At 41.9% G+C, this 25,845-nt stretch overlaps 2 protein-coding genes across 3 annotated transcripts in view; one reads left to right on the top strand and one right to left on the bottom strand.

Annotated features, from left to right (window-relative positions):
* The first annotated feature begins 4,662 nt into the window (after window positions 1-4,662).
* Window positions 4,663-8,530, top strand: Smim15 (small integral membrane protein 15). Of its 2 annotated transcripts, none has more exons than XM_041663193.1 (3): window positions 4,663-4,713; window positions 5,900-6,016; window positions 6,806-8,530. In XM_041663193.1, the coding sequence occupies exon 3, from the start codon at window positions 6,831-6,833 to the stop codon at window positions 7,053-7,055; it is 225 nt and encodes a 74-aa protein (XP_041519127.1). In that variant the 5' UTR covers window positions 4,663-4,713; window positions 5,900-6,016; window positions 6,806-6,830; the 3' UTR covers window positions 7,056-8,530. The 2 variants fall into 2 exon arrangements, with proteins under 2 accessions (XP_041519127.1, XP_041519128.1); XM_041663194.1 differs by lacking the exon at window positions 4,663-4,713 and adding an exon at window positions 5,230-5,245.
* A 2,401-nt stretch (window positions 8,531-10,931) lies between these two features.
* The window catches only part of Ndufaf2 (NADH:ubiquinone oxidoreductase complex assembly factor 2), a 108,315-nt gene continuing 93,401 nt past the window's right edge, over window positions 10,932-25,845 (bottom strand). The window contains exon 4 of the mRNA XM_041663551.1: window positions 10,932-11,249. Within this exon, the coding sequence (XP_041519485.1) occupies window positions 11,004-11,249 (246 nt within the window). The 3' untranslated portion in view covers window positions 10,932-11,003. The remainder of the gene's footprint in view (window positions 11,250-25,845) is intronic.

The raw sequence follows: 25,845 nt of genomic DNA, 5'->3' as shown, positions 1-25,845 counted from the left end.
ATCTTAAATCTTAGCACCTACAGTCTAGAACTAATTCTTTTTATCTTATCAATGAAAATGATGAATCACCACTTTCCTTCCTGTAGATAATTTTACATACTTGGAAAGCATTAAGCAACTACACTTCTTTCATTAACGAGATACAACCACAACGTATTTATTGATCTACAAACAGCGTTATTAAGTTTTACACATGACACCCTTCCCCGGGCATCTCTTATTGCTTCCAAAGTCTCCCAGCCTCAGCACTTTAAAACAAACTTCACAAATGCTTACAATTTAATTTATTAAATGCGTTTCAACACTACTTGCTATTTGATACCCTGAAATGAACTATTTAAAACAACAGCAAGTTCAAGCCGAGGAGGGCCAACTTATCCATACTGAGTGGTGGTGTGAATGAGAATGGCCCCCATAGGCTCATCTATGTAAATATTTGGTTCCAGTAGACGGGCTGTGTAGGGAGGATTAAGAGGCGTGGCCTTGTGGAAGGAAATGTGTCACTGGGTAAACTCAGCCAGCCTAGTCTAGCTTATTCTCTGCCTGCAACTTGTGACTCAGACGTGGGCTCTCAGCTTTCTCCAGCCATGCCTGCCAGCAGCCTGTCATGGTTGTGGACTAGTAAGCAAGCTTCCAATCAAATGCTTTCCTTTGTGATTTGCCTTGGTCATGGTTTCTCTTTATAACAACACAACGACTAAGATACTCTGTTTCAAACAAACACAGAAGCAAAAATATTAAATTACAAAGGGCTAAGGATATAGGTCACACATAGGACTAGGCAGTTGTCTGGCATGTGCCACATACCTGGGTTCAACCCAGTACTGCAAAAACAATATAGTGATGTTCATACATATGTGTGTACACACACATATACAATACATATGTGTGCATATATATATATATATATATTGAGGGGGGTGTTTCCAGACAGAGTGGCTGTCCAGTATAGAGCAGGCTGGCCTTGAACTTATCTGCCTCTGCCTCCCAAGTGCTGGGACTAAAGGCATGTGCTACCACTGACTGGTGATATTCATATTTTTGAGGCAACTAATTTTGTAGTTTATATTCTAGTGGGAAAAGACAATACACTGGAAACCAATTATCAGACTGAAGAGCTGTGGCAAGCAAAGAAGTGACGGGGTGTGGAGGTCACCTGTGGGGAGGTAGCACTTGTTTGAAAGCCGCCTTCAAATGCATAAAGGGAATCTTCCATGAAACTTTCAACCAAAGGTTTAATTTAAAAAACAAGCAAGCAAACAAAAACAAGCCAAATATTTCTTTGTGTGTCTGACCTGACATCAGTCTGGAATTTAGGGATGGAAGTCAGCCTTGACTGACAGCATCTTTACCCTCTCACTGTCTCCCTGGCCCCATATATAATAATCTTGCATTACTTCCTAATGGGTTTCTTGTTTTTCTTTTGAATACTAATTCTGTTTTTCATAAGTGCGTTCACTGATGTATGTGTGTGTTTAGGACACACCTTCTAGTTTAAGCAAACAGTTCTCAGTAATATTAGCTAATAGTAACACTTTTAGTGCTTCTGCCCAATAACATCAAATAATGGCTAAAAAGATAGCTGTACCTGAACTAAAGTTGTCTCTCTGGATAGGTCCTAATGAGTCTTCTAGACAGATTCTGATAGATAATTCATAGATAAAACAAGTGAGAAGAAACTGCCAGAGTGTGACCTGCCCAGAAGAGGCTGCAGCAGGATGAATCACTGCTGGACAGACACACAGATGGAGGGGCTCTGCAGAGACAGACAGGTCATGCACTTTCCGCAAGAGGCCAACCAGCAAGGCTGGGAAAGCCTTCCCAACACACTGGCTCTCTGCGACATGCTGCCACCACCTGGGCAGTAGGAGGCACTTTTTAAGTCAGGGATTTTAGTTATTGTCAGCTAACAATGAGAAGACTCAAAAAACATTTTTGCCCAGTCTCTGAGTGTTAGGAGGGAACAGGATTTTGGTGAGGCACATTTGAGAACCCTGCTTTACTTTCTGAGTCTCTGGTTCTTTATCTGCAAAATCAGTGTAAGAACACAGTTTCGATGGGTGACGCAGTCTCAGGATTAGGAATAGTATTTGAGAAACACTGACTTCAGTACTTGGTATACAGAAAGTACTCAACAGACTTTTAAAAGTTATTATTCCTCAGCATGATCTTCAAAACATAATGAATTCAATTAATTCTTAAAGTTGTATATATACCGACTAAGAAATCCATTTGTACTGATTGAAAGTAATGAAAACAAAACATTATGAAATAAAATCTCAGGGATATAATCCAATTCCATCAAAAGAAGTTCACTATATACAGTTACTGTAGGAACTAGGCATAAGGACAGGTGAGACCTTTAATCAGAGCGAATAACTACATTACTACAACAGACTCACTGGATAGGTCCTACTGAGTCTTCCGGGCACACTCCTTCAGTTTACACATGGTTAGAGCAGGATTCAACTTTGTACTTATAAATTCAGAGTAAAAACCCAACGCATGACCAATCTGCTAGGCATTACCTTCTCAAGAGAAGCCCAGAACAGACTCACAGTTTTTAAGGCTCCCCGGCAGAGCAAACGTTGTGTATACCTTCTTTCACATCGAAGTTCCCTTTATGGTGGTGTCGTTTTCATTTCAAACACACAGCTCTCCCTAGTCCGGTCTCCTAGAGGAGACCTTAACATCCAACCTCCTCCTCTCTGAGACAGCTCACTGTGTGCTGAGGAGGACACTCCACTCCTCATCTTCCCGTCTCCACCTTTCAAGTATTGGGGCTACAGATGTAAACTATTACACCCGGCTAAAATTCACTTCTTAAAAAGAAGGAAGAACTTATTGTTATCTAAAAATGACTTTCTGAGAGACATTTGGAAGAGAATAAAAACCAAGTTAAGCGGACAAGTGTGGAGGGTACGTGCCTATAATCCCATCACTTGGGAGGCTGAGCCAGAAGGGTCTAGAGTTCAAGGCAAGCCTGGGATACACAGCAAGTCTGTCTCCAAAACACAAAACAAAACACTACCATTCCTCCTTCTCAAAAAGGACAAGGAGTCAGAGGACTGGCCAAAGACAGACTCATTTACTGATCTGTAGGGGCCCAAAGGACACGAGAGGTCAACTAGGATTCCTTCTGGGTACACACGAGGAAAAATCTCCTGTAGATGGCTCCATAGGGAGATTAGTATGGAAATTCAAAAGCTACAGCCATCACTGAACAGTCCATGGTTTGGGAGCCCATCATATCATCTTCGGTTAAGGGAATGCAGACCACAGGAAGGGAGTACTCTCTGTGGCAATCTCTAGGCTTGCACAAGCCTGCCTAATATACCAGAAGACAGATCTGTAAAACTAGAAAGTGGCGGCTTACCGTCACTCCAATAGATTATAGCCAAAGAGGCTTGCTTCTGTCTTTGCTTTGTAGGTGTGTACTATGCGTGTACACGCCAGGGAGCAAGCTCCTCAGTCTTCGGGGGCTTCCCCTTCATTCTCAAGATTCCAGGAACCCTGCGACCTTGAGCGAGAAAGCAAAGTAACAGACTGGGAGGCAGTACTGGAGAGAAACCATCTATTCTAGTGAAAATTTCATTGATACGAGCTAGTGATGGCCTGCTTGTTCTGGCTGGTTCAGTTTCAGCAGCGGGTCTAAGCCACCCTTCCAGTTTTCACACAAGAGCAAGAAAACAGCTGCGGCTAATACAACGGGCACACATTAGCGTCTACCCGAGGAGCAGTATTTTCATCGTCAGGTTATCTGCCAAAGTCTGCTTCTTGGTAAATAATGGTTACTGTTGTTATACTTTAACTAGTCATACATGTCTCGGCTTGCTCCTCAAAGAGAACGCTCAAGAGTCTCTCAGGAATCAAAACTTGCTTTATTTGGCACAAAACAGTGAGGAGGTCTTGCAACATTTGCCAGAGGCAGTCAAACAGAGCAAGCAGTTCAGGCAAGCAGTCACAGAATCTGAGGACCAACCAAACCAGAGCTAATCTTCCAGTTCCTGTAGATTAGGAGGCCTATTTAACGCACCCCTTCCTGCGTGTTGACTTTTGCGGCCCTTTATTTATGTGTTGGGAGAACAAGTATTTCTGTGGGATCTCTATGCCCTGGCAGTTTAATTATTGATAGTTTACTTTGGGCAAGTATCGACCATTCCTTTGTGAAATGAGCGAGGCTCTTAAATTAAAAACAAACAACAAAACCTCTTTCCCACAGCGTGGCAGCATTTTCTCCTGGTAACAAGGCTCAGTGGACACATCCCGGCCGGCTGCTGCTTTGTCTGAATATTTAACTATTGCTCAACCATAATGCACGGGGAAGATGTGACTTAGGGAACCAGCCAGGGTCCTTCCGCGGCCGCGAGAAGGCTCCAAGAAATCTGTGGGGTCCAGCTCATTCCTGCGGCCGCTCTAGGGGCTGAGTGTCCCCGGCCCGAACACCTCACCCACTCGGCCCACTTCCAGTCGCCTCGCCTTCTCCAGTGTCCCACTCAGGACGCGAAGTCGCGGTACCCACGTGGGGCAGTGCACGAGAAGCTCCGCGCAGCCTCACCTGCCGCTGCCTGGAAACCTCAGCGCCGCGCCGCCCCGCCCTCCCGCTCCAGCTACGGCGCGGCCGGAAGCCCGCCTGCGACTTCCTCACCCCGCCCCGCCGGTGGGCGGGACCCGAGCGGAGCGGCTTCCGCCTTCTTCCTAGCTGCCTGGCGGGTGAGTGGGAATGGGAACGGGAGTCCCTGGGGTGTGCTTGTTCCCAGCGGTGGCCATGACTGGGGGTGTGGCGGGGCCACCCCCGGCTTCGCGAACTCCCAGCCGGCGGGTCCTGCCCGGCTTGGCTCGGCGCGACGACGCCCTGCGCCTGTGAGGCCGAGGGATGGCGGTGGACGTGGCCCGGGGCAAGGGAAATCTAGGGAGGGGAAGTTAGGAGAGGCTGAGGGTACAGTGCCGCCAGGTGCAGCTCCGGGTCCCCCAGGCTTTCTTTGGTGGAGGAGTGTGCCCGAGTGAGGCGAGGACGTTTTGCTTCGAGACTGAGGTGCCCGCGAGATGTGTGGCCCATGGATGGTAACTGCCACAAACCATGCCCGCCAGTCGCGCTGTTCTGTTTGCAAAGTTACTCGCTTTGCGCTGAAACTTGTGTTAGTTACCGGGCTGGAAAAAGATCAATCCTTCCTCGACCTGCCTGCAACCTGGCTACAGCTGGACGGGGATGTTACACGTAGCAAGGAAGATTAATGTGTTGAAAGTAAGAGGCATGACTAATAATACAAATACGAAGAGAGCATGGGACCATGCAAGTTAAACCAGTGGCAGCTTTCTTGATGAGACGGAGTTGTGGGTACCGTAGTTATTTTGGTAGCCTTTATTTTCCTACAAGGTACACGAATTGTACTACGGACCACAAAACCTTTAAAGAGCAAGGCAGGGTGTTTGATTTTCTAACGATGTACCCAACCCAACGTATAAATGAGGACGCCGAGTAGGAACAGCTCTTGACTGGGGAAGTTGGTCCACACTGGAGCACCTGCCTGGCATGCTCTAGGCCTTGGGTTGGATTCCCAGCAGTAGAGACAAAGGTTGAAGGTTTCTATGGGCATGGCTCCTGTAAATGTTTTTATAAGTCAGCGAGAGTTGTACTTTTATTATTCAAATTAAAAATATAGTAACCAAACAAGTTACTTAAAATACTTGGTTTCTTGCAACTAGTACTTTATTTCCAGGCATTTACAACTGTGGTAAATTAGAAAGGGATGGGTGTTAAGGGGCTATGGTATTATAAAAAGACGTTTTTACCTGTCATTTGTGTTTTAGGAGAATTTAGACTTTTTTCCCCATTCATAATCTTAACAGTAGTTATGACTTAGTTTTCTTTTTTTCCCCCAACTCATTCATTGTATAGAATTCAAACCTTTCCAAAGTGTATGATCAAGCTAAAGAAGAGAGCAACCAACGTCTGAGTTGTGACTGGCTCACTGTTATTCCCAGGAAAAATTAGAAGTCACTACTCCAGCATAAGGTAGATGTTTTTAAAAAACTTAGCTTGAGATTTTAGGTGGCTGTATATATGCGTAAACATTCCCTCTCTGTGTATTGTAATTCAGCCTGTAATTGAGTACAGGTTGCTAGAAACAAGAACACAGAGTTTGCCTCTGGGGCAAAATAGAAAAATGCCTCAAGTCTTCACCATCTTTTTTACCAGATGACACTCTCTTAATCGGAAGCCTGTAACCTAGCGGTCCTTTCCTTTTCTCTTCTCTTCTTTTCTTTCTTTCTTTTTGCTGGACATATTAATGTGGATTTAGCATCATGGTTTCTTTACCTATATTCTAGAAATAGCCATCTACTTCCCCTTTCTCTGAGAGAATGTCTATGGTCTGGCTTGAGAAATTAGACATGAGTTTGATTTGTACTTTTGTTAACTAGTCCTTAGCAGTACTAATAGTATGTCAACAATTGACAGGATTTGGCTTTTTCCTGAAATGAGCACGTGAGCCTCAAGATCCTTGTACATCTGCTCCTTCCTAGTTTGTCTTGAGTATCATAAGAGGCATGGAGAATGTCCATAGGACACAGTTCAGATGGGCTTTACTTTCTATAAATTGACTATCTGTGCTGTATTTGAACTATTTTTCCCTAAATGGAAATATTAGTCTTTGTTAAAATACTACTAGCTAATACTTAAAAAATATGAGTGATAATGGAATTCTAGTTTAATTGGATGTGTTATAACTGTCAGGATTGGATTAACCATATAGTCTTCTCTTTTTTTCTTTTTTTGTTTTTTTTCCTCCCTCCATTCTCCAAGCCCCAGTTTCCTGCTTACTACGAAGATGCTTGATATAAAGGCTTGGGCTGAGTATGTTGTGGAGTGGGCTGCAAAGGACCCATATGGCTTCCTCACCACAGTCATCTTGGCCCTTACGCCACTGTTTCTAGCTAGTGCTGTACTGTCCTGGAAATTGGCCAAGATGATTGAAGCCAGAGAGAAGGAGCAAAAGAAGAAACAAAAACGTCAAGAAAACATTGCAAAAGCTAAACGACTAAAAAAAGATTGAAGGAGTGAACAGACTATGTAACTAGAGAAAAATCATCTGGAAAATTCTGCAGCATCGGAAGGACTCATTAAGTTTCCATCAATTTCATGATAATATTGTTTAGTAAATTAAATCTGACTGTGTAAAGAGTCATTTTCTGACCTCAATACTATAGTAACTTTTAGGTTTGGAAACAGAAGTTTGTTGGAACCCACTGACAAGTATTTAAGTTAGCATTTATCGTACAGGTGGAGCATACGTAATGTAAAAATTCAAAACTCAAAGCACCGTAAAATCTAACACCTGTGTTCAGAAGTGATGCCAAGAGTGGAAAATTTGACACCTTATTTTATGATGGGTTGTAGTCAAAATACAGGTGTGCTCAAAATACATAAAATTATCGTCAAGCCATGAGAAATACAAATTACTGTATTTGGATCCCATCCTCAAGGTATGAAATCCTCCAAAATATGAAAAATAAAAATAAAACATTACTGGTCCCAAGCATTTTTGTCTGTAACCTGTAGTAAAAATTTACACTAACATTAAGTTAGTTACCATTTTGGAGCTTAATGTACTCAGGTAAAAAACACCATGTGGAGAAAAATGGTTTTAAACTATGAATCTTATGTAAATGATAGTTTAAAATGGGGTTCATCTCTGGGCAGAGGATATTAGGAATGTAAAAGGATTATCTTCTAAGGTGAAAAAGTTTACTTTGGCTTAAAAGAGATAAAGTATATTAATCACTATTTTAAAATCTGCTTATTTTTTGGAATGGAAGCATCACTGATTTTTCTCAAAAGAAAATTTTATTAATGATAATGGCTATTTGCATTCTTACGTAGACTTTACCACAGTTGGCAATTATCAAGACTTTTTTTTTTCAGTTTAAAACCTCATTTTATATAGAGTTTTTATTGTCTTGACCATGGATAGAATCTTGGTACTTCAAACACTGCCATTTTCTTAAGTGAACTGCTAAGAAGTCAGCAGTGGAAATGCCATGTGCTTCTGAACCCTTGGGTTCCGCTCATCGCACACGCACTAGAACTCTGAAATACTTCACCAGATAAGTGGCTGATCACACAGACTCTATTCTTGTTTATATTCTGTTTGTAACTAATACCATAGCGATATCCTGTTACTTTTTACTCATGAACAGGTTCAACGTGAAAACTAAAGTTTCAAGTGTATGAAGTCATACTTTAAGCCAATAAAGGCTTAAATTTGGAGAAGTTTTCATGGGTGTAGCAGTGATGAAGGGACTGCAGGAAAGTGGCTAAAGGATGAAGCCAGGGACCTTCCAGTGCTGAAACAGATGCCAGAGACTAAACACACTTTGCTAAATGCGTGGTCCAGTAACTTTACCGCAGTATTTAACTGCTTATTAATGTTTTCTGTACCTCTGATAATGGAATTTTAGGTTACAGTAATTGTCAAATAGTCTTACTAAAAATGAAACTAAATGTTGAAATAAATTTGATACATTTTTATAAAGAGGTCTTGAGTTTTTGTCCTTTTTGAGGGAGGAGTGATTAAGTTATGTATGTCATGCAGTTTAAGGCTTCAAAAGATGCTGAATTTCAGTCATAGTTAACTGTGCTACAAACAGGTTAGTGTTTCCCAGGACTCGTGAGTGCTGTTATCTACAGGTTATTGGCTCCTGGTTGGTCCCACTTCAGCTCTAGGCACTGGACTAACTCAGTATTTACTTATGATAGGCGATCTCGATTGTACTGTACTATTATGATATGTAGAACCTTACTGGTCTCCATGGGTCTGCAGAGCCCACAGTTTGGGGGTCACTAATTTCACAGAAAGTCAGTATATTTTGTTAGGATTGGAGTTCAAGTACTGAAGCAGAAGATAAATAACTCAGTTACCCACTAAAACTGAAGTTTCTTTGGTTTTAGTAATTTAAAGGTATGTATTTAACTAATAAAGTCTGGTTTTCCATAATTTCTCTTAATGTGGCAACTTTTTATTTGATATAAGCTCTTATTTCTCCAGCCTTCTCAAACAAGACAGTGACTTTATACACGAGATCAACAAATATTTAAAATATTAGGGGGCATGTTGAGTGCTGGGCGCAAGGCAGTGACCACTGTGAGGTTTGGGATTCTTCAGGAATTCCATCCTTTATCATTTACTGTTGGAAGAACTGGTTATCCATAATACTTTTAAAAAGAAATGGCTGCTTGTCACTTCTGAATTTCTGAAAACTAAATGTAGCTGTTAACCCTTTCATGGCTAGAAACAAGCGATCCTGAGGCTGTCTAAGCATTTTGCCAAAATGGTAGAGGAAATCTACTTCAGAATGTTGCCTTTAGTGTCTGTATCTGGATATAGGATCACTCTGGTCTATTACTTAGTTGGAATAAATATTTAAGGCCAAGGTCTGCATTTTCAAACAATAACAGTCAGAGTTTTGAAAATGAAACTCAGACAAGTTCCTTTCCTTCACAATCTCTGCAAGTCTCAGCTAGTTCCAGTCTCTACATGCCTTTTTTCAAAGAATATAAACAGTTTGAAAAGTCTGGTTTAAATAAACTCAGGTTTATTTTAAATGTTTAATGAAATAGAATTAAAATCAATACAATGGTAATTGGTTCAAGGTTGTTAAATGAGCGCTTTCCATGTTGGTTAAAAATGGAGTATGATTATTTCCTTAATTTTTTTTATTTTTTGAGATTATAATTACCCTTCCCTTTCCTCCTTCAAACCCTCCCATACCCCACAAACTCCATCCTCTGCCATCTTTCAAATTTGTAGCCTCTTTTTCTTTGTTATATACATACGTGTATACATATGTGTACGTATTCCTATATATATGCTCACTCCATATAGTTATTTGTGTGGATATACTTCAAATATAGGTATAGCAAGGACATATGATTAAACCCTGGAATCAGAAGCATTTTTTCTGTGTTTTAAAAGTTTGCATAGTGCTAAGCCCATCATTGCACAAGTATCCTACATACATTTTAGCAGAGAAAGCGAATTTAGCTCTTAAGTATATACTTAAGGAATATAGTGTTCTTTTGTTAATGTGAACATTTTCACTTGAGACAAAAAGCTTAAAATAGGTTTAAGTCTGTCTTGAAAGATAATAAACTTTGAAGTGTTCTAATATAGCTAATTAAGAAATGAAATACGGCAGGCAAGCTATTATTTAATATTTAAATTCTACTTTGAATGCTTCACAGCTAGGTGTTTGTTTGTTTGTTTGTTTTGTTTTTTTTTTGTGACAGGGCTTCTCTGTGTAGCTTTGGAGTCTGTCCTGGCACTAGCTCTGTAGACCAGGCTGGCCTCCAAACTCACAGAGATCCTCCTGTCGCAGCCTCCTGGGTGCTGGGATTAAAGGCTTGCGCCACCAGCACCCTGCTACAGCTAGGTGGTTTTTAAAAAGTAGGAAGGCAGTTGAGGCCTGGAGTGCCAACAGAGGCAGGTGGATCTCTGAATTTGAGGCCAGTGTGGTGTATACAATGAGAACCTGTCTCTAAAACAAAACAGGAACCCAAGGCACAAGATAAATAAAATTATATCTTATTTATTATGTAGGAGATTCAAATGACTTCCTACATCACACACCATCAAACCTAGTACTACTTTTCATTAAATTTTCTTTGAGTCACATGTTCTATCTAAGTTTTCTTTTTGAAGTATGAATCCCCTCCCTTATCTCACTTGTTAGCAGCTGTGGGAGCCCACTGTTGTCCTCATTATCTGTGGTGGTTCCTTGAACCCAAGAACCTTACATGTACCTGAATATTTACAGTGGCATGACACTGGCCAGCATTACCGGTAATCCAAGGAGGGAAATGATGAGTAAGTCAAGTGTCACATACACATAAAAACTCAAGCTTTGTGGATCACAAGAAATACAAAGTGATCAACTTTTAACCTTTGTTTTATTTGTTACAATAGCCATGTCCATATAAATGAAATGACTTTACCATAGTGTATTCACTGATTTGGTCTTTTGTCATCTTCTGGCATCCAGGACCCTGGCTGAAAAGTTTTCCCAGTGCTGGTGGGAGCCACTGAAGGTTCTTCCTTCCCAAAATATGGAGCAGAGGCATGACCTTTAATCTGAATTGCAGGTGGAGGCAAGAGTTCCTCACTGGTTTCTTTACCGAGTTTATCTTTTTCATAAAACTCTTTGCTTTTTGCTTTAATTTCTTCTCTGTATTTTTCATTCTTTAGTATTTCCTGCACATACACATAATTGGGAAACATGATTAAAATTTTAGTTTACAAAATTCAAAGATTTCAAAATACTAAAAGATACTGCATTACACGTGTAGATACGCATAGGCTACATGAGAACCCGAATCACTCCCCTAAATGGTCAGGTGTCACTACTGCCTTCGGCCTTAGGGCTACATCAGTGCTGCTGCTCCACTGCAGAGGAAGAAGTGTGGGGTACCCTAGAGCACTACTCCAGTTTGCTGCTCCTGTGTCCTGGGAATTAACATGGAAATGCTACATTTCCCTTCTCTAGGGCCAGAACCAAGCCCTACTGTGTGGTAGCTGGAATATAATCGGTCCCTCCCCTATAAGCTCATAGGGAGTGGCACTACTTGTAGGTTGCAATACCTATGGCCTTGTTGGAGGAAGTGCATCAGTGTGGGGGTAGGCTTTGGGGTCTCATATATTCTCAAGCCATGCCCAGCGTCTCATACCATTTCTTGTTGCCAGCAAGTCAAGATGTAGGACTTTCAGCTACTTCTCCAGCCCCAGGTCTGCCAGAATGCAGCTCCCAAAATATGGAGCAGAGGCATGTCCCACCGTGATGATAATGGACTAAACCTCTGAACTGTCAAGGAGTCACCCCAATTAAATGCTTCCTTTATAAGAGTGTTGTGGTCGTGGTGTCTTTTCAGAGCAACAGAAACTGTAACTAAGACCCCTACCTACTTCTTTGTCCCTAGAGTGGTCTAGTGGAGGACAGGAGCCGAGTCCAGCATGTCCTAGACACTGCTACAGATGAACTTCACTACTGGAAATGCTTCCTCAAGTCAGTGCGATTTGTAGTAAGCTCTGCAGCTTTGCTGGATCTAGGCTCTATATTACAAATTGTAATGAATCTGCTGTTATTGTCTTTCACTGAATAGAAGAATGTCCTATCTGAAGAGCATCATTACATGCATGACTCAGAAAAAGCAATGAGATCCTTTGGGGTAAGAAAGCAGAATGGGCATCCTCCACATGAACAAGAAGAAACAAGAGAGCAAGGAAACAGGGTAAGAAAGACAACTGGAAAGCCATAGAGCACAGGGAAAGGCACGAAGCACCCATAGGTCAAGTCCAGCTCCCTGGAAGGGCAAGTGTGATGTTAACTGGGAGAGTGCAGACAGGTTCCCCAGTACTAAAAGACCAGCAGTTACAGGGAAACCCATGATTCTTATAAGCTTTAAATTCACCATAGGGATTCAGTCTGAAACTGACCCCCGCTCTGCAGCAGCAAACTAGCTTTGAAAAGAAGTCCCCACAAAAGTGTTGTAATGAGCGATCGTCTAGAGAAGGGTCTGTTGTTAGGGACTAATTACTCTGGGGGTCAGAAGACATGGACAACTGTAATGTAGGGTTCCCTGGAACACCCTGCTGCATTGGCTGGGTGAGCAAACAACCATGGTGCTGTGGAGTAATATGTTCAGATGGGTTAATTTGTTTCTGCTGTAGGACATTTGTTTAATGGTGCAAAGATGTGCTGCATTCTTTTATGCTGCATTTGTTTAACTCTGTGAAGCTGTGTTACTTTGCCTGCCTAAAAGACTGAATGGCCAATAGTGAGGCAGAAGAAAGGATGGGCGGGGCTGGGCTGAGAAAATAAATAAATAGAAGGAAAAACCTGGGAAGAAAAAGATGGAGAAGAGAGAAAGAGGAGAGGAAGACAGCGGGGTCAGCTACCCAGTTACACAGCAAGTCATGGAGAAAGAAGTAAAAAAGGTATACAGAAATAGAGAAAGATAAAAGCCCAGAATAAGCCTCCGTGTGCATGATTTATTTGGGAGCTGGGTGGTAGGTCCCCAAAAGAGCAAAGAGTACAAAAAAGATAAATAAACACAGAGTCATGGAGAAGTGAGATGAGTTCACCGCAAGAAAGCCCTTAGGACATTTCAACAGTCGAGAGGGGGAACTGTGGCAGGTCTGGTGTAGGCGTCTCGATCTGTAGCAAGAAGAGAGAGCAGGTGGATATGGTTTACTGTGGAGACCATGTTTGAAAGCAGGACTTGCTTATATGGCTGCCCCTTTCTGGCACAGAATTCACTGGTTGGATGGTTTGTTCTGAGCATCAGGGGACCTGGGGACTTGTATGTTTGCTATGGATGGGGGCACAGACTGGAGCACACGAGCATTTAACGCTGATGCTCATGGAGACTAGCAGTGGCACCCATGTGTGTCTCGAGTGAATACAACCTTTCTTGTGCTGTATTGTTCAACATCTGGCAGGGTTCAGGCTACAAGACATAGGAGCCCCAAAGTGACCAATTTAGGAGAATAATGCCAGGAATCCTCCAGATCTTGGGATGGTGTGAATATCCAGATGTATACAACCAGAAAGAACCTATCCATATCACATTACAATTAAACTGAAAAGCACAGAACAAAGAATGAACACTGAGTGTTGCAGAAGTACCGCTTACTTTTAAAGTCAAACCCAGGAGAGCAAGAGCAGCTTTCCCAGTAGAAACTAAAGGCCAGTAGGGCACAGAAGACAACCAGACTGCTACGGCAACAACGTACCCTTGAGAATCAATGGAGAAATGGAGAGAAGCATACACCGAAAAGACAAGACATGACTACAAAGCCAGCATCTTGGAAGATACGTACGTAAAGGAATCAATCCCACAGATAGAAAAGCAAGCAAGATAAGCACAATTGTAAGTACAAATGTAATGGAACAACAGACTCGAAGATTAATTTTGTAGACAAACCTCTTATAAGGGAGAAAGAAGTGGGCACAGATTATTTAGAACCAGATGAAAAACAGGATGAGAGAAACCAGCCAACAATACCTTTCAATAAGAACTCCGAGCATAAAGGTCTCAACTCCTGAATTAAAGGAGATGGGGTGAGTGGATTAAAAAAAAACAAAGAATCTGTCGCCTGTAAGAAATTTATCTTATTAACAAAACAACACAGAAACTGAGAGGATGGAAAATGATATTCCAAGCAAAGGAATGTGAAACAAAGAGGGAGAGACAGCTGCATATTCCTATCTGATGAAACACATCTCATGCCAAAATTAGGAGAGACAAAGGACGTCACTACATAAACCAATATACCAAGAAGATTAATAATGGTACATATACACGCATCAAACATTAGCACCACACAATAGAAAGGGAAAGAGAAGCCCCAATTCAGTAAAAGTAGGTGAGACTAATATTTCACCACTAGATCATGCAGATGAAACTATCAACAGAGGAACCTCAGAGTTAAGTTACACTACAGACCAAATAGACTCACTACACATCTACAAACTATCCATTACTAAAACATACTTTTCAAAAACAAACTATGTTTTGAGTCAAAAAGCAAGTCTTAAAAATACGGAATGCTGAAATTCCTGCATCTTATGAAATCATAGCAGAATGAAGACAGAAATCAACAGCAAAAGAAACAACAGCAAGTAATAAACGCAGGAACTTGAGTAAAGCTTCTGAGAGTCCAGGGAGATGGCTGGGGGGGGGGGGAAGGGCAACCCCTGGCCCATCTGGGGGAAGGAGAGAACCAGCTCCTCCTGTAAGCTGTCCTCTGACCTCAGCTCATGACCTGTGGCATGCACGCTCCATAAACAAATAAATGGAGAAGTAAAGAAGTGTACTTAAACAAACACCTTTGAACAAAGAGTGGGTCACTGAAGAAACCAGGAGGAAGGTAGGAAAAATCCTGTCAAATAAAAATCATAACACACCAGAATTTGTAGGCTATAAATTAAAGCAGTTATAATAGGGCCGTTCATACCACTGAAATCTTATGTTAAAAAATAAACTGACACCAAAACAGGTGTCAAGTAAATAACCTAATGATACATTTCAAAGTCTCTGAAAAAAAGGAGAAATTAACTCCCAAATCAGAGAAAGGAAAGTGATAACAGAGCAAAAGACTAAAAGAAAAAGATTTAAAAATTGACAAACCCGAAACAAGTAAGGAAAAGAAAGGAAGAGAAAATCCAAGTAAAACTGAAGGCAAAGGCGGCAGCAGCACATGAGGTACCCCTGAAACCCAGGATGAGGAGCCGCCTGTAACGTGAGGTGAGCCATGTGCTAATACGCTGGGCAATCTAGGAGAAACGGACAAATGGCAGACAATGCAACCTATTAAAGTTGGGCAAAATAATGTTGATAAACATAGACAAAGACATTCCTAAAAATAGTCCTCAGTTGACTCATGAATAAAATGGAGATACGGTACTAGGGTACTATTTTTTCTGATGGCAATCCTAAGGAAATGGCTGCTGGGTGGTGACAGTATAAAAAAGAAAGTTCATGCTGATCTCAAAATAGTGATTGTTTATTCCTCTGTACTAAAACAAAACAAAACAAACACCAACTTCTACCCCCCACTTTTAATTCTTGCCCTAGGGATTAAGCTTAGGGTGCATGCATGCAAATGTTCTACGATGGGCTACAACCCTACTCTGCCCTGCTCCTTTTCAAACAGTGAAGGGCAACGCAATCTTCAAATTTCAGACCAAAATGGTGCAATTAGTAGCACACTGGTCTACACACACACAGACACACACACACACACACACACACACACACACACACACGGCGAAAACTGTATAAAATGTAATTAAACTTAGCAGTGGGGAGTGCCCAGCTATGACGTCGGAAAGGTAAGGGATCAAATGAGGTAATCCCTGTGTCACCCAGAAGTCACGTGTGAGGTCAACCCCATTCTGGGAGAGTGACCTGGAGTCCCGTGGTGTGAATAGCTGAATAATAGTATTCCATACCCAGTTCAAGGAAAAACCATGCCAACAGAGAAGACAGAGTGAACGCTGTCAAATCTGTAGGCCACGTTGTTCCTTTGTTTATGAATGACCAGTATGTTGTGATAACTCTCATCTGAACAGGCAGCAGAAGTTTTTCAGCTATAGCTACCATGTTTAGGTTTGTTAGTGGAGTCTTGTTTTGGTGAAAACCAATAGATCCATCAGGGTTTCCTATTGTTTGAATTTGTAACTTATTTTATATGCCAAAATTATAACATTAAATGTCATTATGGAGGATGAGATACAAAAGCAAAAGAAAACAGCCTGAATGTCTTCAGGATGGTCACCACCTAAGACAAAAATACAACGGCTGTTTTCCTGGTCTGATTCGTTGATGTGGACTCAAGCTCCCTAAAGGTGCTCAAGCCCTTTGTAATACCATTACTTTGCTAAGAGTCTTTGGGTAGCATACTCAATGTTGCAAATTGATACATAAATCATAATGCCAAAAAGCTTTTAAAGTTTTTTAAAGGCTTAAATATGCACTCACTCCACGAATATGCCAACATATAGCTCAGTCACAGACATTAGGCATGTATAATCAGGATAGCTATCTCACTTCTATCAGTCTTTTCTGTGAAATTCTAGTACAGAAGCATTTTCCACAATGCCGAGGAAATCAGCTCTATCATACAGTTATGGCTATAGGAAATCTTAAGTAAAACAAACAGGAATTTAGACTGTTAAAGAGAGGGAAAACAAATGGCAGACTAGATAAAAGGTCCCCACAAGACGTGTCATGAGAAAAGCAAGGGAGGCAGTGCAAAGCTGAGCCTGGGAACAGAGCTGTGCGATGTGAGGGGGACTGATGAAGCTCCTGGGTGAAGGCCTCGCTGACTTGATGGGTTCAGCTGTGGATAGGGAAGGGTTAAGAAATATCTAAGTGATTATTTAAATACTATCCGGAGTCTTCTACTTTAAGCTCTTCTGTCTCTGAGAGCACAGCTAGTAAGGGGTGCAAATGAACAATTCTGAGTCTATACTATTAAGCAGATTTGAGTAGAATACCCAGTAACAAGGGAAAGTAAATACAAAGTATTCAGGTTAGAAGCAACTCATTATTATTCAAGACATATATCACTAATTTCTTTTCACTTTGTGTGATATATTATTAAAAAGTAATTGTCTCTATGATATTATTCATGATCCCCAACCCCCAGTCCAGTTCTTATTTTTAAAATATTCCAACTAAGAAACTGAGAATTAGTCCATCATTTTTGGGGGAGGGCGCTTGGGACTGAACCAGGGCCTTGAACATGCTAAACATGCACTCTCCTACTGAGTTACACCCTCCGCTACGTCATTTTCACATGGACAGGCACAGTGGTGGGACAGGCTAATGATCAGTCTTTTATTAGGCTGTTACCAAGTTTGCTTTGAAATTGCTAGAAATCTAATCATAAAAAAAGATAAAGCTAATACAGGTTACAGAATCATACACTTCATATCAGGGCCTGAGTGTTCAAGCTCCATGTTCCTAGGGTGTCTGTACCTACCAGAACTTGAAAATTCTATGTATATCATACAAAAGTAGGTTCAAATGCAAGTTCAAAAAATACCAACAAATCAAACTGCAGTTTAAATAAATTTAACAACATTTCATTGTTAGAAAGTTTTTTATTTTATGAATAAACAAGACTTAGGGATCATATTTATGTATACCACTAGGTTCTTCATATATATATATATATATATATATATATATATATATTTTATTTTCGAGAAAGAGTTTCTCCGTAGCTTTTTGGTTCCTGTCCTGGAACTAGCGCTTGTAGACCAGGCTGGCCTCGAACTCACAGAGATCCATCTGCCTCTGCCTCCCGAGTGCTGGGATTAAAGGCGTGTGCCACCACCGCCCGGTCCTTATATTTTTTATAGGAACAAATTTGACTCATTTATGAAGTTCAAATTATACTACACACAGAAAATAAGAATCGGAATTTACAAAATATTAATAATTAAAACTGTAATACATCTAATAGTTATTGGTGCTACATATAGGAAAATATGTAAGATAAAAATATCAAGAAAACTTTGGTTTCAGAAAAAGAAATATTTCTGAAATGTTTATACTACTAAGTACACTCTCTGAAATTTATATATTTTAATCTCTTACCAGACATATCCCATAGAGGGATAAACTCAATCTTACCAATTCCATTAGTTTCTTTCCTAACTTAAACTATCACGCTGAGGGATAACTTTTGGTTTAAAATCATATTAAATATTTTAGCATATGAATTATTACCTTTGAGTTAAAAATTTACAAATACAAAAGGATTTAATCAACAGATTAAAAGTGAAACTTGGCCAGAAGTATGTTTCTGAATCCTTTATCACAGACAGCCACAAAGATGTGAGCATAGTACACTATTAATATGCCACAGAGACCCAATCCTCAACATTTCTACAGTGGAAGCTTTCTAAGCTGAATATGCACATTGGGGCTGTGTGTGGAAGTTGGAATTGAACTCAGGGCCTTGACTACTACCCCTATATCCTACCCCCTGGGAATTTCTTTTTGAGATCAATTTTGTCACATGGTGAAAAAAATTCATTCCTAGCAAAAACCGTGTTAAAGTCTAAGCTTGGAAATGCTGTTACTTTGTTCAATTACTGTTGGGATGAAACAACGTATTACTAGCTCACCCCTTAGCAGTATAGAAAGGAAAAGGGAGAGGTACATAGATCCTCCAGAAAGTGTTCTGTGTTCAGACACAAGAAACGGCTTGACATAGTAATCAAAGATCAATTGGTCTCACCCAGATGGTAGGATGAACCGCTCTAGCACTCAAACTAGAAGGCTAGCACCAGGATGCAAAGAGATCTATCAGACGCAATGAACAGTCAAGGGAGCTATGCTCCAGCAGACGCTGCTCTGTTGTGTGTTCTTGCCAATCACTAGCGAGCCTCTGCCAAATCAATGTCACAGTTAATTTATTCACTTTCAAATCCATTGCAAACATCCTCCGATCAATTATAGCAATGAAAATGTACACTGAGTTTTGTTGTTTTGACATGCTTTCTTGAACTCCCCTTCTGCAACCTCCCCCAAACATCTCTAATTACAAGAAGTTGATCTTGCTGGTTTTTGTTATAAGAAGGGACAACTGTAAAGTTTGTTTATATTTCTTACTGGTTAGGAATTTCTGGCACTGAGTTTTCTGTCTTTGAACTTGAGCCAGATTAATAATTAAATCTTGAAATGTCACTAAAAAGAACTAATCACAGAGCTCAAGTCATTAATAGTTTTGTAGTGATATTTCCTTTAATAAAAGAAATGAACTTCCCCATATATGTATAACCTCTGAGCATAAAGACACCATCATTTAATAGAAAAAGAAACTGAGTGGTTAAACATTAATAGAAAATAATTAAAGTTACTTAGCAGCTTTAGTTCTATTTAATTGAACTGCTCTGGGAGAAGACAAAGAAAACGTTGCTCTCTTATGTGAAAGGGGGAAGGCTGTAATCCCTGGAAGAAAAGGCAATGTTGGGACTCCATGCTTTCTCCTGAGAGAGGCAGTGATGTGGCAGAGAAGCATAAGCCGGGTGAAGAGAGAAGGCAGCCTCCGTGAGCAGGTGCTAACATTACTGACTGCTGTGCCAGAGGCCGGAGAGAGAAAAGGGGTCCCTTCTATACTGAGAGAGGGAAGAATGAAAGGGAATCAAGAGTCACAGCTTGGGCTCTAAGAAGGCTGTCTCAGAGGTTGTACTCTTAGTACTTGATGCAGGGACAACACAGACTGCTGAAGACACACTCACTCACCCCTGCATTTTCTCCTATGCACTCAGTAAAAAAAACCTAGCACCTACACATCAATGTGACACTGATGTGTTACACTGGAACAATGGAACTGTCCTTGGAAAAGCTGTGTAAGCACTAACCATGTGGCCATTGCCTAGGGATCCTATTTCCCCATTCACTGGGTCATTCATATATTACGAAGAGCCTACTATGTGCCACAGAGTAGAGTTGAAGGACACATTTTGTTTTGTTTTCTGAGACAGGGTTGCTCTGTGTAGCCCTGACTGTCCTGGAATTCACCCTATGGAATCACAGAGGTCCATCTGCCTCAGTGCTAGCATTAAAGGCATGTGCCACCAAGGCTGGAAAATGATATGATTTTTTCTCTGTACTCAAAGAACTAACAATCTTGGGGAGAAAGATAAGTACAAATGTATTAAATTATAGAAAGATCAATCATGCTATTGAGAATAGAATGTTTGGCAAATGCAGAAGAAAAGGTAGTCTCCTGAATATTAACTTCTCTGAGAGGACTAGGTTAGAAATGATGTCTCGGAGAAGATAATGTTCGAGTCTTAACCAGTCTACAGATATTACTCAGAGAACCAAGAGGAACTAGTCACTGTAGGGAGAGGTGTGCACATGTCCAGAGATGAGGAGGGAGCAGCGCAGAGAGTTCACAAAGAACACAGGACTCAACATGCTGGCTCTTGCAATACAGTCTCAGGATAATAAGGTTTCATTCTTCATTAGTGAAGAAATTTAGACTTTGAAGCATGAATAGGATTCCAGAGAAAATACAGATTTTTAAATGTAAATTTGAATTTCAGATAAACAAACAACTTCTTTGTATTTATGCCCTAAATACTGCATGGGGCAAACTTACACTTAAAATTAGTTGTTTATTTGTAATTAATGTTTGATGGGTTACACTACATTTCTGTTACTTAATATGCAATCATAAATACAACAAACACAACATTTACATGTTCACTTCATTTTTTAAAAATATGACTATGGCAACTGTGCAAATTGACTGAAAGGCGAGAGAGGTGGGGCAGACATGCTGGAATAGAGAAACCAGCTAGGGTGTTACCACAGAAATGCAGGCGGGGAGTCATTAGGTCAGAAAGCACACGGTGGTAGCGAGGCCGAGAAGACAGGTCAGTATGCAGCTGTGAGCATGGCATTTGGTTATGAGACATAGGGAGGGGCAGGCAAGCAGAACCACCCCCATTGCTAAAGCATGACTGCAGAGCATGCCGTTAGCCACAGCTGGAAGGGAGAAGAGCAGAGGTCAACCCTCAGCCTTTGGGTGAGAGTGAGGCCGTCCTGAGCCGCAGTGAGAGAAGGAGGTGCGTGTGTGTTCCATGTTAGACACAGCAAATGAAATGTCTATTAGACATCCAGGCTCTCCTACAAAGCTGTCCGCTCCTTTGTGGCCATACCTTCAAACACGTTTGGCCTCCAGTGTTCCAGGGCTCAGGCACAGGCCCTGTTCTTGTCTACACTCTCTCCACAGGTAATTGTTCCTCACGCTGCAAGCTTAAATACCATCTCCATATGCTAAACAATCTCAAATTTATACCTTCAGCCCTGACTGTTACCTAAGGTCTTAAGTCAAACTACAGAGCCCATTAGTGTTGGGTGTCTAACAGACAGTCTCATTAAACATGTCCAAAGACAACAAAGGTCACAGAACTACTGTACACTTGAAATAGGTATCTGCTTCCACCAACCACTGCCTGGAAGGGTTCTTCACAAGACACTCCCAAGGCTCTGTGTACAGCTGGAAGCAGTGCCGTTCTGCCCATCTCCAGTGTTCGCTGGTGCCTGGCAGCTTTGTCTCATTTCCCTCGGCCTCTTCCCTATCACCTGCTAAACTACAGACCAGCTCCAAGGCAAAAACCCACACCATGCAGACAGCCCTGCGAGGAGTTAACTGTCCCCCTTACAATAGGCTCTGTCCGGATCAAATGCACACAGTGGGCAGGATCAGACGAAGAGGTGGGAAGTAGGAGGAGTTAGAGGAGGACGGGCTGGGGGAGCAAGTGCGAGTTGTGAGGATGGTAGGGAGCAGTGCTTCAGTCAGCAGCGGATAACTTAGCTGCCCTGGCATCATTGTGGGTGTCTACAAAGCTATTCCTGGGTCCCCTCCCCTCCTATAGCTACCAGCACTAAATGTCCCACTGGTCAGGATGGGAGCAACTAAAATCTTACCAGCTCTTCAAATTGTTTCTTGAAATCACACTTCTCTCCACTTCTCTTGCCAACAGCATTTCTTGTCTGGACTATAGGCCCCCACACAGGTCTCGTTGGGCCTCTATGATGTAATGTTCACATGGCAGAGGGTAACTTCATGCCAGTTCCCTCTAACAAGCCTTCCCTGGGTTATTAGAAGTTACGTCAGATTAGCATGTGGCAGATAGAGAACACTCATGAGAGCCTTTCCAGCAACAGGGGGACTGTGACAAGGTGACTCATGTCTGTCCACGTGTGTCAGTAGCAGATGGCTACCTTGCAATTGCTTTAAGGGCAGCCTGTCCAGACTCTGCGACAGGCAGGGACACAAAGCCAGGCCACAGGAGCCAGATGGGCAGTCTAAACACTAAAGATCCCAGTGAGGTGGCCAAAGCTTGGCTGGGCCTCCATCAGTGTTCAGCTTTGCGCTGTGTCCACACCGCCTGCTGCAACTCCACCTCGGGCCTGCATGCACAATCAGTCTCCCACAAGGGTCAGGTGACCTGCCTGGGGTCTTCCCCTCCAGCCCCAGTGGCTTCTTGTGTATTCCCCAGACACACTTCACTGGCCTCCTTCTGCCTGGAAGGCTTTTCTTCTAGTTATTCACATGGCTTCCTGAGCCTCGTGGCTAAGGGGAGACCACAGAGAGAGCGGCCCTTGCTGACGGCCCTTGCTGCGCTATGTAACAATTGTTGCAAGTAAAACTAAGCAGAATGGCACAACCAGCGAAGTTCATGTTCCACTGCTGCTCTTCCATTCTGGGTTTTTCTTCCTTCTCTAATCTTTATTCAAACAAACAAACAAACAAACAAACAGTTTTCTACATATTTTCCACTTTTTCACAAAAGGCTCTCCACTCTTCATCTATCGTCTGCACCCATCCACACTCAGCTCTTGGTTGCCTCTCTCACTTGGAACCATCAGGGCACTAACTCCATTGCTACATCTTGTCATCGTTAGTCGCTGGGAGCCTCCTTGTGAGGCTCCACCATTGCTTTTGTCTGATAATTGAGGAGATTTCTAGAAGCTGGATTGCCAAGGCAGAAGGTAAATATGTGCACGTGCAGTCTGGTGGCCAGAAGGCAATGAGTTTCTGTCAGCCCTTTCTGGCTCTCTTCCCTTTTGTCCCTCACACGTAGTGCCTAGAACAGGGCCTAGCGAGTAAGATGTAGCCAGCATGTACTTGCTGAATGAATGGATTTGGCTCTGCATGCTGCATGGTATTACACATGCAAACCTAAATTTAAAGACCTAACAATTAAGAATAAATTTATTTCACTGTTAATTAAATTCTGGTTCTAAATAATTTACAGGCCTTTTCTTCATAATGAGAAAAATGCCATATATTCTTGAAAACCAAATGAGATATTTATACTCTTAGGAATTTATATTAGTTTTTAAAAATAAATGGCAAAGATGATGCTTTTGAAATTGGGGAAAAATCTACCTTTGTGTACTCTTCACTTGTCAATCATTAAGTATTTGGCTTTGAATATATCAACATGCAAATACAGAGTTCCTACGTTAGGTAAAGTAGGAAAATTTAATGATTAGCCACCTTCTTAGACCTCAAATATTTCACGTCCCACCCGCCTAGAGAAACAGGTTATAATGATGGTTATATTCTTTAACCCATTGTGCACTGAGTAATTTACCCAGGATAGCACATCTGCAATAACAACACAAATGTGGCAGATCACAACATCCATCCCTAGTGCCTGAGACCAATAGGAACATGGCAACAGGTACCCAAGAGCTCAAGAAAGCCTACTGGTATTTCCCAAAGAGGCGTAGGTCGTAGGAAAGCATGGGTAAATGACTCTTGGTCATTTAAAGTGGAATTCAGTACACCTACCCCCTACTCAACTCCCTAGATGACATAGCCTTTTCTGCCCTATAAGAAGACAGAGTAGGTAATGGGGAGGGCAGTGTCAGGGGTCACAGATGATCTGTGACTACCCAGAAGTGCAGAGAGGCAAACACTGCAGAAGCTTAACAGTGGCACCTGCCCCGAGCCAGGTGACTAGTGCTGGCAGCCAGACAGCTGGAGCTCCCTGAAGCAACTCTACTGGAGGGAAGTGGAAGTCTCTGAAGGGCTGCTTCTGATGAAACTGACTGAAACGATACTCAGGGAGGGATGAAGGGAGAGGAGAAGCAACCACAGTGGGAACTCTTCTCCTCAGAGAAATTGAAGAAGCAAGCGTATTAATTAGGATACAGTGACTCCTGAAGGCCAGGCAAGCAGGTGTAAGCTCGAATGGGTACCAGTGGAGCTGGGCTTCTTTTAGGATTGGTGCCAGGAGTAAAAGAGGTTCAGGCATGATGTCCCTGATGTCCCATTGATGGAGACTAGAAGCTGAAATAACAAAATCAGATGAGAATTCTCATGGGAGTTGTGGGAGGTAATCAAAATGGTTGATGAGGAGCCGGTGAGGCAGCTCAGTAGATAAGAATCTTGTCACACAAGCCTGGTGACCCAAGTCCTGTCCCTGGAACCTATGTAAGGTAGAAAGAGAACTGATTCCCAAAGCTGTCTACTGCCTGCCACTTGCTGCCAGGTCAACCTGTGCCCTACCCTTTAAAACAACAGCAGCAGCAATGCGAGACAAAGGAGAAGAGACAAGGCAAAGGAGGGCTCAGCAGATGGATCCTTCCCTATCCAGAGCGCACACTCCGAGCTATGGAGCGCTCTAGATCCTACTGATGTAGCAGGTCCAGACCACAGGACCTGTTCTCGCAAGCCTTACAAAGACAGAAACCACAGCTAGGGACTGTACGTAGGCTGATGACTGACGTTGCTGTGTCCTGATTTAATCATCCAGCCTGCTCTGCTGCTTCCTAACAAACTGGAAACATAAAGGAAGCCAGTGCTTGCAAAGGAGTAAACCGGACTCTCAATAAAGAAAAACTATGTTTCTTACTTTTCTTTCACTACAAAACAAAATAGCTTTTTTTTTTTTTTTTTGAGACAGGGTTTTTCTGTAGTTTTGGAACCTGTCCTGGAACTAGCTCTTGTAGATCAGGCTGGCCTCGAACTCACAGAGATCTACCTGCCTCTGCCTCCTGAGTGCAGGGATTAAAGGCATGCACCACCTCCACCCAGCTCTTTCCCTACAAAATACCTTTAAAAGAGATACAAGAATCCAAACAAACAGAACTTCCTGAAGTAGAGAACAAAAATCTCTTACACTTTTATTTCTTCTGCTGAAAAGGCCAGAATGCATCACTACATACTTTCCCTTCATGGCCTTTATGAATACAAGGTATCTCATTTACAAACACATTTGTCACAATAAATAAAGCATACACAATGCATACTGTCTCCTAGCTTTTGACTTAATATTCCTTAGATAGCTGTGTGTCCACAGTCAGGACCACAGTATTCTCACTGGTTGCTTCGTAGCTAACATAACTGTGCAGAGGAATGTGGTATATCCAATGAATCACATGCAGGTGCATGTTTACAACACTTCATATTTTACAAATACTACATCTCTGTGTAAATCAGCTCACTTGCCATTCATTCCTGGGCACACCTTCTTAGGACTGGAACTTCTAGATCAGAAAGTTTTTTGGTATTTGGAAAACTTGTATCTAGCACTAACTTCCATCTGTTTGTGTAGCAAATGAGAGTAGGTGCTTCCCCATCGCTTTGTCAATGAAAAGGTGTTTCTTGCCTTCCCTACGCATTTGGTTTACCTCTCTTCTGTATTAGGGAATGCCTCAGGCTGTCAAACTGCTCTCACCTATGGGTGAGGTTTTGGTGTCAGCCGACTCTGCATCCTGAGCGGTCCTTTCTCACCCTTCAG

The sequence above is a fragment of the Microtus oregoni genome, unplaced genomic scaffold, assembly GCF_018167655.1.
Source record: "Microtus oregoni isolate MIOR12 unplaced genomic scaffold, Mior012 000014F_ref0000157, whole genome shotgun sequence".
Classification (NCBI taxonomy): domain Eukaryota; kingdom Metazoa; phylum Chordata; class Mammalia; order Rodentia; family Cricetidae; genus Microtus; species Microtus oregoni.
The sequence above is the reverse complement of the archived record's forward strand: the minus strand, read 5'-3'. Positions and strand labels throughout refer to the sequence as shown.